Below are 16919 nucleotides of genomic sequence, written 5' to 3' on the forward strand. Positions count from 1 at the left end.
ACTCTCTATGTTTCTCTTAAGAACTTTAGAATTGATTGTCTGACATGGGAGACATCGGCACAGGACCGCCCAGAATGGCATACCCTCATCAGAGGTATGCTCTATGAGCAAAACAGAAATGAATTAGCCCAGAGGAAAGCATATGCGCAATTACGGGTGTCTAGCACAAACATCCATGGGGATTATTTGTGTCCAACCTGTGGCAGAGCACTCCAAACGCTGATCAGCCGGTCAGACACATTGTAAAAATTCTTAACAGTGATTCTCATTTTGGTCCTCTTTGAGAATGAAAACCAACCAACCAACCAACCTGGTAAAGATTTGATCATCTTATCAAAATGTTTTTAAATGCATCAAATAAAATACATATAATTTCAAAGGAAACCAAATGCTAGTGAAAGTATATAATTTTTTCCCATCCAAATCTATGACCATATCCCTTCAGGAATATAAATATTCCTGCTTTAGAACATATCAGTGATATTCTAAATTCCTACTCCACACTTGAGACTTAACTGTTCCAAGAGACCAAGGTTTAAAAACCAAGCCTTGAAGAGTCAGGAAATCCTCACTTTGGGCTTCTGAAGTGTAGATCAACAAGGCCAACTCTAAGGAAGGAAAGTTGTATCCAACTGAATAAATGTTGCATCCTTCTTGAATTTCAGTTGTTTGATATGGTTAATAAATCCTCCTTTTGTTAGCTATTGATGGTTTAAGCAAATCATTTCATTCAAATTCCAAATCTGAAATACTATTAGACTGAATTAAAATTCGATCTGGTCTAGGGACAGCTACCAGCAGCTAAGGAAAACAACAAAAGTCTCCTGCAGAAGATGGTCTATGAACTGAAACTATAGATTTAAGAGCATCAGTGGAGGGTGATCTGGTAGGAAAGAAGAGAGGAGATTAGGTCAAGAATACATGTTGGGACTATGGCAAGAAAGGTCACATCTTTATCAGACTGGAATGAGATAGGTTACAAAGATAAAACAAAGCTCTTAGTGACTGTCCTTGGGTAAGGAAAGCTCCTTAGCTGTGATGATGGGAGAGCAAAATGTGGGGAACTTAAGAGATCTGGAAGTCATTGTTGGAAATGGAATAATCGATTAAATGGTGATTAGATGACAAATTTGTAGTACACCCGGTCAGCAGTTTCTTAACTTCCTCCAACAATAATAAATAGCACATGACTAGGAATAAAAGCAAAGAGTAGGAACAACTCAAGGCTGGAGTTTATAGCACAGTGTGTTTGGCAATAGGACAAGGGAATAAGATATAAGAAAAAATCATTTGGAATTTAAGTGGTTCACTAAGGGACCAGAATGAAGAAATCAAGTGCAGCAGGAGCAAGTGTGATATGAACACAGGAGAAGAGGAATTAATGATGAAATAAACAATAGAATTCAGGGTAATAATGAACAGGGAGAGATGGAATGATAAATGACTGGATAAAAGTATTTCAAGGTTTTGAACATGCAAGTATAACATTTGTGGAAAATGATAAAATGAAGGCTATGACCATCTCTCTACATAGTTGGGAATGAAGGAAATTGAAACAGCTAAATGGAAATATGGTATTCAATGGTATATCAATATGCATGTGTCAGGATCCCCATGCCAATACCACTTGTCTTTTTACTATTAGGACACACAGTTTTCCAAAGCTAAGGCCCATCAAGCAAGCTGTCCTCTTAACTTAATGTAACAATTCTTACCCTCTGGATAAACTAAGCTGCAATAAAATCCCCAAATTGTTTCATACCAAGCAGTTCCTGAGTTCAGACAAATACCTGCAAGATGCATATTCCAGTCAAAAAGTCCAGCTATTCTGCTATGAATTAAACATTTCATTGTTGCTATATCCCTCATTGTCACTACATAACCATTGCTATATATATTAAAATTTGCCCATACTAAAGGATTCCTTCTAGAGGTCCCAGTACCCATGTCTAGTTTATCTCCTTCAAAAGAAAAAGTTTTTTTGCTTTGACCGCTGTTGGCCCTGTTTTGATTTTTTTTTTTTTAAAGAGTTAACAGTGATTGTGATCAACTGTGTGAGCTTCCTGGGTATTTTTTTTTTTTTTTTGAATTGGCAGCAACTGATAACCCCTTGTGACTCTTTAATCATTTATTTTCAGAGTTAACACATTAAAATTAATGTAAAGATTTGGAATAGAACTTTGAACTAGGTATTGAATTCATTGTGAAAGGAGGCAAACTGTTTTGGGAGACATAAAGGGGTTAGTAAAACTTACCAGATTTTAGATTGGGTGATAAATTTGAATAGTGTGAAATATAGTTTCTAAATGATGGAAGGGGAATGATCTAAAATTAGCAAAGGATAACAAAGAATGACTCCTGCTTGGACCAAAGTTCAGGATATGAGAGAAAGTGCAACTAGTACTAGAAAGGTCTGCCAGAGATGCAATGATATTACCTAGAGGTAACTAGTCTCAGTTTTAGAAGACTGAAGAAACAAAAGGAAATTTGTTAACTATGGATGGGAATTCTAGAAGGTACACTTGTGTAGAGGAATAAAGCAGCAGACATTAAGGAGTCAATAATGTGGATTCAGTATTACTGAACTGGGCCTGATAGAATAAAAGAGAATAGGAGTATGCTAACCACTGGAGACCGAGTTTAGGCAGACAAACAGCAGGTCCCCAGACAAAAAAAGCATAATATAGTTTCTGGTGGTATTGTTTAGGGAGCCTCCAAAAGCCCATCTCATGACAGGCATGAGAGGAAGTAGTCTGTTCTAGGGTGTCCAGGAACCAAGTAATGAACCACCAGAGAATACTGAGTAGGTGAGTGACAAAGTCACAAGTGAGTTTTAGAAAAATCATCTTAGTAGATATATGGATGGATTAGAGTGAATGAGGTTAGGTGTTAAAATTCCTGATAATGCACCATCACCACAAACTTTTAACCATCTGATTCTGTATCACCATCTTTCCCACAAATTTGCATATATATCCATCCACATACAGATATCTATAGAGCTATATAACACTGCCCTCTAGTGGGATAATTCAGTAGTACTACTGTGGTTTACTTCATATAGTATAACACCTATTTACTGTATTAAATATTCATGATCACACTACATTTATGCTGTAGACTGAAAGCTAATAAAGTTCATCTAAATTTTGATAGAATTAATGGCCTATCACCTAATGTGATTTATAAAAAGACTTACTATATATTTGTCATTGTAGAGCCTGTGAATTGTCTCCTTGGCTAATTTTTCTGGTAGGAACCATGTGGTAAATTAGTAAAAAGCAGAAGTCAATGTTACAAACTCTAAATATTAAGGGCTAATAGGAAAAGACATAACCTTTCTAAAGTTAAATTATGGTCATCTTCATATGAGGTAAATTTTCATATATTATTGTTAATAAAAAATTAATCAGAAAAGTCTGTCTTAATGATGATTTTCTATTTGCAAGGATAGTCTATATAAATTGTGCTAGTTGATTAATCATTTCTGAACACACTTAAGGAATTTAAGGAATGTTATAACATAATTAACTTGTTAAAATCCACTTTTTAATAATAAACTGTTTAGTGTACAGTTCTATCTTGAACATTCCCAAATTATAATACCTTTTAAAAGCAAAAAAGCAAAAACAAAAAAAAAAAAACCCCAACAATGCTCTTGGCTAACTCTGAAATCGTTCTTAGACTTTTAAAAAAGTTACATATGACTTCCTTCTCATTTACAAAGAAATCATAATTTAATACAGATACAATAAAAGCTACATATTTAGTTTAGTTTCCTATTTTTATTTCTTCCTACCACACAAATAAATTAGCATCGATATGTGCAAGGAACTATATATAATGAAAATGAGCAATTTTTCTCCAAACCCAATCAACCTTTCTTTTGGAGACTAGATCTCTTCCTATCTTGCACAGTGCAGTGCACACTCAGGCCCAATCCTAATAATGATCAGTATGGAAATCTTAATTTGCTCATTTTTCCAGCATGTATTAGGCAGACCCCTTAGCCCAATTGCACTCAATCCTAGGGGCTCACCACATTAGTCAAGACTCCAAACTTTGATATAGCCCCATTGCAGTTCAATAACCCTGAACTTAATGCCTCTTTTCTGTAGCAGGAATCAGTCATATACCATCATGCCAAGCCTAAACTCTTAAAAAGAAGAAAATAAGGATTTTAATCAGTTTATCTTGCATTGGGAAAAATGTGAGTCTTCTTTGTTACTGATGACTAGACTTTCAAATAAATCGACAAAAAATTAATTTAAACAGAACCCACAACTGAGGATATATAAATGTATTTATAACTTCAATTTGAGAGTAGAACGTAAAATTATTTTCTGCTGGGAACTTAAAAAAACAAAAGCAAAAACATGTAACAAACAATATTGATTATAACAAAGGTAATTTTTAACTTAAAAGATAACTTTTGCTTATAAAATATCAATAGTTTAGAACTTCCCTTATAATACTATTCACCATAGAGTGAAATTCAAGGAAAAAGAATACATTTTAGATATCCTAAAAAGTTTTAGTTTCAGATATATTAAACATAACTCATTTCACCTCTAGGTCCCCAAAAGAGGAAAATTATAGTGGGTATTGAAAATCTTCCATATAAGAGATGAAAACACATTTTTAGTCTACAAAAAAAAGAATGATTAGAACATGATGTTAGTTAAGTCAAAATTTAAACTACATTTATGAACAGTCTTATTTGTAGCTCAACTATTTTACATTTGAAACTATTGTAGGAATACTAAGGAGTAGACCTAAGAATACTGAAATCTTAATTGATGACATATTCAATAGACAACTCTTTGCCACATTTGTGTTTATTAAAAACTGACACCATAAACAAAACCTGTACAAAAAAATATCCTGACTTTGTGGTATTGCATAACAGTATTCATGGAAGAAGTTATCGTCTGGGACCCCCTCTTCCTCTGCCACGGCCACGTCCTCGTCCTCTACCCCGACCTCGGCCTCTTCCTGCAACTGAGCAAATAAGAAAACAACAAAGTTAATTTTTCTTATGCTTTAAAAGTTACCTGAAGTAACTAAAACAATCTATTCTAATAAGTTAAGCTATGGAAAAACCTTTTATAATCAATTTCCACTTCATCAGAAGGATGTTGTGTGGAAGCCATCATGTAACCTTCTTTCTTAGTTCTTGCATTTATGAATCAAGGGGCCTGAAACTGTTTTTGAATTTTGGTCTTTTTGACTTGAGGGCTAGTGCTCTATCCCTTGTGCTATCTAGTTGTCATCCAAGAAAGTGATTCTTAAAAGGTGTTTTTTTTTGTTTTTTTTTTTAAAGTTATTTAACTTCAAAGATTTCCCCAATTCTATGGTAACAGAATTTAAAAAATTTGTCTCTGATGAAACACTAACTTTCACAACTGTTCAAAAGAAATGTAGGTCATTATTGCATTTTAATAACGAAGAAACTAAAAGTGAAAGCTTATTTGCCTCAAATTACAAAATTAAAAAGAATTCTGATTACTAAATAAACTTGAGCTAATACTTCTCCCTTAAAATTGACCATCCAACTTCAACCTTTCCTGATACAATATCCTACAATTCCTTGCTTTTCTCCAAATGCAATATTTATTCATCCTATATCTAGTGTCTTCAAATTTCTATAGAACTTGTAATTAAGTCTTTTAAAATATTTAATTAAGGTCTATAGTGTCACATTTACACTTCTTAGCAAGGAAAGCCAATTTAAGTGATGGTAACATTTGAATATATTTTTAGAGTAGTCCAATCTTTGTGCTTTCATAATTAACATAAGAAAAATAATTAAAAGTTTATTAGTATGCACAATTTGCATATTCCAGCTCTGGCACAGCAGTTTTAGATGCACAACTTTTAATTTTTCAGTTAAAACATTAAGGGAAAAAAAAAATAAAAAAAATAATAAAAAAAATAAAACATTAAGGGAGAAATTCATTGAGAAATTAAAAAAAATATATACACTATATACATCCGTGATAGGTAACAAGACTATATCTGTAAAAGATTTTTAAATAACCAACATGATACACATACAGTTAACAGAGAGGAGTTATATGAAGTGAGGATAGAAAAATAGAATAGATCATTATTCTAGAGAGCCTAAAATGCAGAATTTCATCAACATTACTTAAAGGTCTAATAAGATTTAAAAATAAAGATGAAGGCAGAACAAAAGTAGAAGTTAAAATCTAGAAATGTGAATTAAGAATACTCTCTAAGCTAAATATTTTCTCGGGCAAGCAGATGACAATAATGATTTATAAAATTCTATTTTATTAGTTGTTGTATAAGTGTCAACCTGACCATTTCTATATGCTAAGGAGAGGAATTTTAAATGTATAATTCTATTGGTTTTCAGAAATTTGTATAAAAGCATGTTAAAGCTGTAACTTTAAAAAGCAATAATTAAGTTTTGTAATTCTATAACAAGAGTCTCTCAAGTTTTTACCAACTTACCAGCTTCCCTTTTCTTAGATTTCACCTTTGGTTCAACGTCCACAAGTAAAGTATCCAGAGGTAAGCTGTCTGGGAGGATGAAGTACCGAATGTTATTTCCTCGTATGCTCAGTGTTTCCAATTGTACAGGCTCTCTGTTCTTAAGGGTCATTTTCACAGCTTTAAGATGTGTATTCATACTGACATCCACACCTGAGGGAAAAAAATAAAAATGATTAAGTATGGCAAAAATGTTAGTTTTTTTATTAAAATTTTATTTTCAAGACATATGCATAGATAATTTAACAACTTTTTTCTCTTCTTTTCTCCCTACTCCCTTCCCTAGACAGCAAGTAATCCAATATATGTTAACTATGTGCAATTCTTCTAAACATATTTCCACATTTATCATGCTGCACAAGGAAAATCAGATCAAAAAGGAAAACAAAATTCAAGCAACTAATAACAAAAAGATGAAAAAACTACGTTGTGATCCACACTCAGGTCCCATAGTTCTCTCTCTGGGTGCAGATGGCTCTCTCCCTCTGAACTGGCCTGAATCATCTCATTGTTGAAAAGAGCCACAGTTGATCATCACATAATCTTGTTGTGACTATGTATAATGTATAATGTTCTCCTGGTTCTGCTCATTTTACTTAGCATCAGTTCATGTAATGAACTCCAGGCCTTTTTGAAATCATCTTGTTGATAGTTTCTTATAGAAAAATAATATTCCATAATATTTATATAGCATAACTATATGAATAGATTTAAAAAAAAACCTGGAAATACTTTTATCAACTCATGCAAAAAAAAAAAAAAAAAAAAAAAAAAAAGTGAGAACCAGCACAATGTACACAGTTATAGCAATACTGTAATAATCAACTACTTAGCTATTCTGACAAAGGCAATGATCCAAGACAATTCCAAAAAATCCATGGTGAAAATGCTATCTACCTCCAATGAGAAAACTGATGAATTCTGAATGCATATAGCCAAAGAGATCAAAAAAAAAAAAAAAAAAAAAAAAGGAAAAAGGACTACTTGTACAAAAATATTTAAATAACAGCTCTGATAGCAAAAAATTAGAAATTGAGGGGAATAGCCATTAATTGGAAAATGGTGGAACAAGTTGTGTGGTATGATTATGATGGAATACTATTGTGCTATAAAAAATGATGAAAATATGAAAAGATGCTCTAAATAATTATCAATCAGAGAAATGCAAATTAAGACAACTCTGAGATCCCACTACACAGCTCTCAAGATTGGCTAAGATGACAGGAAAAGATAATGACGAATGTTGAGAGGGGATACGGAAAACTGGAACACTGATACATTGTTGGTGGAATTATGAAGGAATCCAGCCATTCTGGAGAGCAATTTAACTATGCCAAGAGTTACTGAGCTGTCCATACCCTTTGATCCAGCAGTATTTCTATTGGGTCTATATTCCAAAGAGATCTTAAAGGAGGGAAAGCAACCCACATGTGCAAAAATGTCTGTAGCAACCCTTTTTATAGTGTCAAGAAATTGGAAACTGAGTGGATGCCCATCAGCTGGAGAATGACTGAATAAGTTATGGCATATGAATGTTATGGAATATTATTGTTCTGTAAGAAATGATCAGCAGGATGATTTCAGAGAAGACTGGAGGGACTTACATGAACTGATGCTAAGTGAAGTGAGTAGAACCAGGAGATCATTGTACACAAGAAGATTATACAATGATCAATTCTGATGGACATGGTTCTCTTCAACAATGACATGATTCAGCCCAGTTCCAATGGTCTTATGATAGAGAGCCATCTGCAGCCAGAGAGAAGACTGTAGGAACGGAGTATGGTTCACAACATAACATTTTCACTTTTTTTGTTGTTTGCTTGCATTTTATTTTCTTTCTCTTTTTTTTCTGGTTTGATTTGATTTTTCTTGAGCAGCAAGATAATTGTATAAATATGTATGCTTATTGGATTTAACGTATTTTTAAAAAATGATGAAAAGAACCCAAAGCCCCTGTTGCTCTATGACCATTAGACCAACTGTGCATTTCCTGGTGTTTGTGAGATGGGCCCTTCCAGATTCCCTCTGGCCTATTGGGTTTTACCACTTCCCCTGCTGACTCCTAAGCATTGCTTTTTGATCTGATGATACAAACCAAGGACCCTTGGGCATGTTCACTTGCTCTGAAGTTGTATCTTTTTCTATGCTGTCTTCTTCAGGTACAACGTAAGCTCCTTTAGGGCAGGGACTCTCAAATTTCTATTTGTAACCCCACTAATTAGTATAGTGCTTGGCTCTCAATAAAATGTCCCCTCCTCCCCATTAAAAAAAAATGATGAATAGGATTATTTCAGAAAAACCTGGAAATACTTTTATCAACTCATGCAAAGAAAAGTGTGCTGAACCAGCACAATATACAGTTATAGCAATATTGTAATGATCAACTACTTAGCTATTCTGACAAAGGCAATGATTTAAGATAATTCCAAAAAATCCATGATGAAAATGCTATCCCCCCCCTTCCAGTGAGAAAACTGATTAACTCTGAATGCACACTGGAGAATCCTTTTATTTTAAATTGTAACTTTTTATTGATAGAACATATGCATGGGTAATTTTTTGCAACATTATCCCTTATACTCACTTCTGTTTCGACTTTTCCCTTCCCCTCCTTCCACATCCTCCCCTACATGGCAGGCAATCTTAAACATGTTAAATATGTTATAGTATATCTTAGATACAATATATGTGTGCAGAACTGTACAGTTCTCTTATTGTACAAGAAGAATTGGATTCAGAAGGTAAAAATAACCTGGGAAGAAAAACAAAAATGCAAGTAGTCCACTTTCATTTCCCAGTGTTCCTTCTCTGGGTGTAACTGAGTCTGTCCATCACTGATCAATCGGAACTGAATTAGAACTTCTCTTTGTTGAAGATATCCACTTCCATCAGAACATATCCTCATACAGTATTGTTCAAGTATATAATGATCTCCTGGTTCTGCTCATTTCACTCGGCATCAGTTCTTGTAAGTCTCTTCAAACCTCTCTGTATTCATCCTGTTGGTCATTTCTTACAGAACAATAATATTCCATAACATTCATATACCACAATTTACCCAACTATTTTCCAATTGATGGGCATCCATTCATTTTCCAGTTTCTAGCCACTACAAACAGGGCTGCCACAACCATTTTGGCACATACAGGTCCCTTTCCCTTCTTTATGATCTCTTTGGGATATAAGCCCAGTAGTAGCACTGATGGATCAAAGAGTATGCACAGTTTGATAACCTTTTGGGCATAATTCCAGCTTGCTCTCCAGAATGGTTGGATTCGTTCACAACTCCAACAACAATGCATCATTGTCCCAGTTTTCCAACATGAAGAATACTTTTTAAACCTTATTTTTATTATTTTACTTTGTGTTTTGCTTGCCTTCTCCAAGAGAAAGGACAGGAAGAAAGAAGGAAGTGAATTTAGAACTCAAAAGTTTAAAAAATTACTTAAAATTTTTTTATATGGTTTGGATATATTTAATAAATAAAATATATAAATATAAACAAGTAAAATAAATAAAAATAATTTTTTAAACAATATACTACATTGGAGTCTTGTTTAGAATACTAGAGCTAGAACACAGAATCAGCTTCTATAAGAAAGAACCCTATTGAGAGGCTCTATCATAACTTTAAATTGGAAACTCTTTTAGAAGGGTACCAGATGGCCCTGCTTCATATCATAATAGATTTCTTTTAAACCAAACAATACTGTCAGGAAATTATAGCTGTGTAGTAAAATGGAAAAAAGGCTAGTCCTCAAAAAATTTAATAGATCTGAGTTCAAAATCTGATTCTGCCAACTTCTCTGAATCTCATATTTAAATGAAAAGATTGGACTAGATATTTGTTAAGGATCTTTCCAGGAATATTATTATTTGTTCAATCATTTTTCAATTATATTTGATTCTGTGAGTCCATTTGGGGTTTTCCTGGGGGAGATACTAGAGTGGTTTACCATTTTCCTTCTCCAGCTCATTTGACAGAGGAGGAAATTGAGGAAAACAGGGCTCAATGACATGCCCAAGGTCACATGGCTAAAGTGTCTGAGAGGTCAGATGTGAACTCAAGAAGATGAGTCTTCTAGACTCCAGGCCTGGTCCCCCTTTAATATTGTACAGTATAGGCTCAAGTCTTATAATCTACAGTATTCCTAGTTAATATCTTTTTTTTTTTTTTAATACATACATTTACAACTTAAAATAGAAGTTTATTTTTCTCTAATGACTCTAGAATCAGAGGATTTGAGGTCAAATATGCATTGAAATCCGTTTATATGAGTTGTCTCTTCCTTGAAAGGAACTCCTTGAAAGCTGACTTACTGATCTATCTGTATACCCTGAATTAAGCACAGCATTTGGCACACAGGGAGCATCTAACAAATGTTTTTTTAATTTTCTTAATCCCATCTCTGACTTATTAGTGACCTCAATAAAGTCATTTATCCTCCAAGGGCCTAGCATAAAATTAAGTTGCACTAAATGATCTCTTTTACCTATAAATCTTTAATTCTATCATCCACTTAACTGAAATGACTATTAATAACAAAAGGGATGTCCTCTTTTGCAAGTGCACTAGGTTACTCATTTACAAAGTACATTTTAGTCTAGCATTTCAGAAAAGCTCTTCACCTGCTTAAATGTTCTTACCTGTGATTGTTCCATGCACTTGTGTTCCATTCTTCAATTCAATGGTTACAGTTTCATGACTCAATTTCATCAAAAATCTGCAATTAAAATAAGTAGAACCATTAATTTCCATTTTCATTAATTATATGAATTTATATATAAATAACAGTCAGTTAATTTCTTTAATAAAAACTTAGGAAACCTTCCATTGTTCAACAGCTTGAGTAATGAATAATAATAATAAAAATAACCAATGAATATTTGCCAAGAGCCGTGTGAAGTGCTGGGACCACTATAAAATGCTAACGCCATTCCTGCTCTCAAGGAGGTCACATTTTAATAAGGGGAGACAACATAGAGAAGAAATTTCAAATGTAAATAATAGGAAAAAGCCAGTGATCCTTAGGGAGCAGATAGTAACGCACTTTCTTAATGTGATCTCCATAGATTAAACTATATCTATTTCTAATGTTAAATTCTTTGGAAGTAATAAAAATAATAAAAAAAATAGTTCTTTGGCAGCACAAAAAGTTGCCATACTTATTTAATAACTCAACAAATATTTGTTAAATGCCTACTATCTACCAGGCAATATGCTAAGTACTGGAAATTTAAAGAAAGGAAAAAGCCAGTCCCTGTTCTCAAGGAGCTGAAAGTTTAATCGGAGAAACAACATGAAAACTATATATAAAGAAGATAGGATAGTACAGACAGGATAAAATTAGCATTAATAGGAATCAGGAGAAGCTTCTCACAAAAGGTTAGATTTGATTTGGGACCTGAAGGAAGTTAGAGAAATGAGGAGAAATATTGGCATGAGGAATAATAGCCAATAGTGAATATAACATAGCACTGAATCAAAAGATAAAAGTATCTTGTTTAAGGAACAGAAAGGTGATCATTGTCACTGATCAAAGTGGTATCCTCGGGTCAAAAGGCATATATATAGTTTGGGAATTTCTGGGATATAATTCCAAAATATGTTTAATGGCTGGCCTACCTAACAGCTCCAAACAGCTACAGCATTTTCCCTTTTTATCAATTTTATTAATCTAAGTAGTATGAGTTAGAACCTCTGAATTGCTTTAATTACGCTGAACATCTTTGCATATGGTTTTTTTAACTTCAATTTTTTTTTCTCTCAAACTGTTCACATTCTTTATTATTTGGTTAATGGCTTTTTTTCTTATAATCTTCAATCAGTTTTCAGATGAGGTTTTCAATCAAACAAATTTGCTATGAAGATTCTTCCTTTTTCCTTTCCTTTCTAATATTAGCAGTACTGGTTTGGTTAGAACTATAAAAAATATAATGGCTTCACCATTCCAGAGCACTGATGATGAAGCATGCTATCCATTTAAGAGAAGTGATAGATTTAGTAATCCCAAATATGATGAAAGGAAGAATGATGTAGTAGAAAAGACACTGAACTCAGTGTAAAGACCACCTGAATTCAAACTTCATATTTACTGGCTATGAACTGAGTCAAATCCGTTATCTCTCAATGACTTTTATTTCCTTTTCTGTAAAATAAGGGGATTAGAAGTTGGGACTCAAGAAATGTGTTAAGATTCCTTGAATTTCTAAATCTCAAATCCATGTATAATCTAAAAGGTGGTAGCCATATAAGAGCAAGGAATAATTAGTATAGTGAAAAGCATTGGGACAAAGAAGATTTCCAAAGCACAACATAGTTCTTCTATGAAGAATTTATAAAAGAACAGGAATAATAATTTCACAGAAAGTGAGAAGGTAATGTATGGGTAGGTTCATATCTATTGAGTATGGGAAATTTTATTGTTTAGTCATTTCAGTAGTGTCCAATTCTTCATGATCCCATTTGGGGTTTTCTTGGCATAGATACTGAAGTGGCTTGCCATTTCCTTCTATAGCTCATTTTACTGATGAGGAAACAGAATGCAAGGGTGAAGTGACTTGTCCAGGAGCAAATGTCTGAAACCAGATTTGAACTTAGGAAGATGAGTCCTCCTGATTCCAAGTTCAGTGAAAATACATAACTACTATATAAAAATGTGTTGGGATATATGTAGATATCAAAACAATGTGAAATTAGAGACAACAATAGGATTTATCCTTGTTAATGAAGAAGACTAGTGGTATAAACAATGAAACACACCACCAATAAATAAAAAAACAACAATATTTACCCAGGTGGCAATTTCAACTATTTAGAACAAAGGCAAAGATCAAGAAATGACAAAATGCCTCTAAACTAATACTGATCTTACAAAGCCCATATTCTTTACTCTTAAGCCCTATATTCTTATTTCAAACTGGCTCTGAAGAAACCTGAGTTCAAAAACCGAAGTCTTAGTTCTTCAGAGGTAAAAGAACAAAATGTCCTTTCCAGTTCTAAATCTTTGATCCTATGAATGACAAAAATGGTTATCTGGTTTCTAAGACGATAGCAAAACAAAAGCAACATAAATAAATGCCTTATGAAAAAAATGTTGTAAGACTCACTGAAAACATTAACATACTACAAGAAGGAGGGAGATAGAATTATAAAAATACACAGAAAACTTAAAAACAATTTTAGTCCACAGGACAAATACACACTACCCCACCCCATTGTCTCCTATGTTTCCTACCATTATAAAATCAAATAGATTAATGTTACATTTACCTGGCATATTTTGGTGATGAATAATCAAAGAAACATCAAATTACAAGAAGAAAAATAAAAAGGTAAAAAAAGTTTGCAATATATTTTTAAAATATTTCCATATGGGAAAAAAAGTATATTTAATGTCATTACTTCAAAATTTCATTTATAGTCAGGTCATGATTACTACACTGTACCTAAAAGATTCACCTTTACATAGGAAGGATGACTTAACTTGTTTTCTCCCTATTTATTCATGTAGATCAGACAGTACAAATGGAAAACTAAGTTATGCTTAAGAAGAAAAGACTAGATTGTTTTTGCAAAGCTCCTTTAATAACCTCAAGCTTCCAAGGAAAGCAAAGGTCCATTTTTCTTAATATCAAAATTATACTGGTATTGCTATATACTCTGATTCTCTGTTCATCAATGTCAGACTTAGTAATCACATGGGACAGAAGTTTATGAAGAATTTAAAATCAGTGTCACAAAGGGCAAAAGAGATGTATTGCGAGTATAAACAGGTAACAACATAAAACCAAGGAGGGATTCCTAAGAACAGGAGTAAAAAGATGGGGATAATGATAGGGAATAAGACAGGAAGAGAAGATGGATTGGTCACATGATGAATGACAGCATGACAAAAAGACAACTCAAGAGTACTCCACTGACAACTTTCTGAAGTGAGAAAATATTTAATGAGATCTCTGGCCTGATGGCTGGATATGGTGTCAAATTTATATAAGAACAGTGAAGAGAGGTACAAAATATGAATAGGAATGGATGGCTGTAATCTGCAGAGATGAAGAGAACAATCTAATTCAAAGCAATTGGATATTCCACATAATTATAAATTCCAAACAACCTTTTCTACTTTACTTTTTGGCTGACTTAAAAAAAAAAATCTATAAATTTATAACTGGAAAGAATATTAGAGGAAATCCAGTCCAATTTCTGTGTTTTGCAGATGAACGAATGGATGTTGAGAATTTAAATGATTGGTCAAAGCCAGGCAGGTAATGGTTAAGTGGATGAGCCAGGATTGTCTGAATTCTTTAAATCCCAGAGTGCTATTACCTCTCTTACAGAAGGAATGTTTTATCATTTTTGTCTGGATACAAGTTGGCTCAACCAGCATAATATAAACTCTCTTGAGGGGAAGCCTGCTTGGGTTTTTTGGTGGGGTATGGTAGTCCCTAGTGCCTAGTTTATACAACTGGTATTTAGTAAGTAATTACTTATTGATGAAGAATTTGGGGGTTAAGCAGAAAAAGTAATTTAAGCATACTCATTTCGCAAGAGATTACTGAATTTACATTTGTTATTTGAGTGGGACTGAGTAGTTATTAAAGAAAAATCATATTCCAAAACGTTTTCAAATTCTGATTAAGTTCTTATTTCTCTACACAAAAAAAAATTTAATAGCAATACTCAGAGGGCTGGCAAAAAGAAATTTTTAGATTTGGAACTTTTAAAAAATATTTTGTTTATCCTTCAGTTACACCTTTGAATGAAATTCCCTTACTGCACAACCCCCTGAATTGAATCCCATCTTCTTCCTTCTTCCCTTCCTCCTATTTAAAACACAAATTAATCTCTATATTTCTCAGAGGCAAGTCAAGTTAAAAGTCTAAAGATGAAAGAAAAATCCCTTTAAGGTTATTCTCAATCCAAGTAATCTAAATCTGAATAATTCAGTTAACTGTAAAATTAGGGTGCGCTTTATATTTCCCAACAGTGTGTTGAGGTGGAATTTGTAAATTTGGACTAAGACCTAGAGTCTGTGTAATGTGTAATACACTATTAACTCTCCGTTTACGCTTAGGAATAGTAAGGCTGGCTTATATTTAAAAAGGTGGTTTGAATGACTCTTCCAAACTAACTTTTAACCACTGAAGGTAAAATTTAACCCTTTGTTTATTCGATTCTCTATAAAGCTGACTACCGGAAGTGTTCCACTGAGGAGAAACAACGGGAAAAGATGGAGGGAAAACTGAATTGTATAATCGGTTTTCAAATAATCAAGAGTGAATGCACAGCGCTGTCATTATGTACAAAGTCCCACATTCAGGGAGCTGCTCAGATCCCACACTCTTCAGAGGGCCCCTCTAGGATTTCAGGCGTTAAGCGATGGAAAAACAGAAAAGCACAGCAGCCCCCGTTGGTATCTCACAGGGTCTCCCCGTTTCTCGCACCCAAGGATTCCCGGGGGAAGGCTAAGTAAGAGGGTGCGGGGCTGGCCTCTCGGGACCGGCTTGCAAACTCGCGCTTTCGGCAGGTTAGCTAGCGCTCCTGGGCCTCGGTTTTCCTAACTGTAGAATGGCAAAGGGAAGGGGTCCCCTAGCTCCGAAGTCCTTTAGAGCTCTAATTCTACGATTCCGCCACGTGAAACCGGTCAGAAGGTTTGGAAACAGTCAAGTGAAGAGGACGCCGACCCGAAGGCCCGGGAAGGGAGGAAAACGCGCCGTCACGTCTCGCGAGAGCTTAAAAGAAAACGGCCAGACCCACGAGTCCCCGCCAGATAACGGCCGCCGCTTGCCTTCCTTCCCTTTCTCCCCACCCCGCTCCGAAAGCGCTCGCTTGCGAGGCACGAACAGCTAGCTGCGCGAGGCACTGAGCGGGTGCAAGTACTGGCCAACGGGCGGGGAGGGGCCGCCGTTGTCCGGGCCTATCTCGCGCCCGCACGCGATTTTGGCGCCTCTTCCGACACCGGCCACACCGCGCCTGGGGACAAACCTTCAACCCAAACTCGGCGGCGGCGGCCAGCGCTTTAGCAGTTTCCTCACCTCACGAGCTTCATCCTTCACGGTGCCGTCAACCTTTCGGTCCAATAGGCCGCAAACCCACGACCACTACGGCGGTAACACGGGCTGAAGGAATGAATGGCCGGAAGTACTTCCACCAGGGCTACCGGAAGTAGAATACTCTCCTGGAGGAAAACTCGAGACTGCTCAGAGGCGGGTGGAGTGGGTACACTTCCAGGCACACGGTGTTGCTGCAGCTCCCCCTAGAGAGCGGAGGTGGGCATGGCGCCCACAGCATAGAAGACCTTAGAAAAGTTTCTCCTAACAGGGTGTTCATTTTACAACTTGAGGAAGCAAATAGCTTCTGTTTAGCAAAGACAGCAGGTTGTTGGCCATAGCAC

At 34.9% G+C, this 16919-nt stretch overlaps 1 protein-coding gene across 1 annotated transcript; it reads right to left on the minus strand.

Annotated features, from left to right (window-relative positions):
* Nucleotides 1–4820: 4820 nt before the first annotated feature.
* Nucleotides 4821–16703, minus strand: SNRPD1 (small nuclear ribonucleoprotein D1 polypeptide). The gene is made up of 4 exons (XM_003760010.3): nt 16561–16703; nt 11170–11246; nt 6481–6672; nt 4821–5001 (listed from the first exon to the last, which is right to left on the minus strand). The coding sequence occupies exons 1-4, from the start codon at nt 16572–16574 to the stop codon at nt 4925–4927; spliced, it is 360 nt and encodes a 119-aa protein (XP_003760058.1). The 5' UTR covers nt 16575–16703; the 3' UTR covers nt 4821–4924.
* Nucleotides 16704–16919: the final 216 nt, after the last annotated feature.

This window comes from Sarcophilus harrisii, chromosome 1 (assembly GCF_902635505.1).
Source record: "Sarcophilus harrisii chromosome 1, mSarHar1.11, whole genome shotgun sequence".
NCBI lineage: Eukaryota > Metazoa > Chordata > Mammalia > Dasyuromorphia > Dasyuridae > Sarcophilus > Sarcophilus harrisii.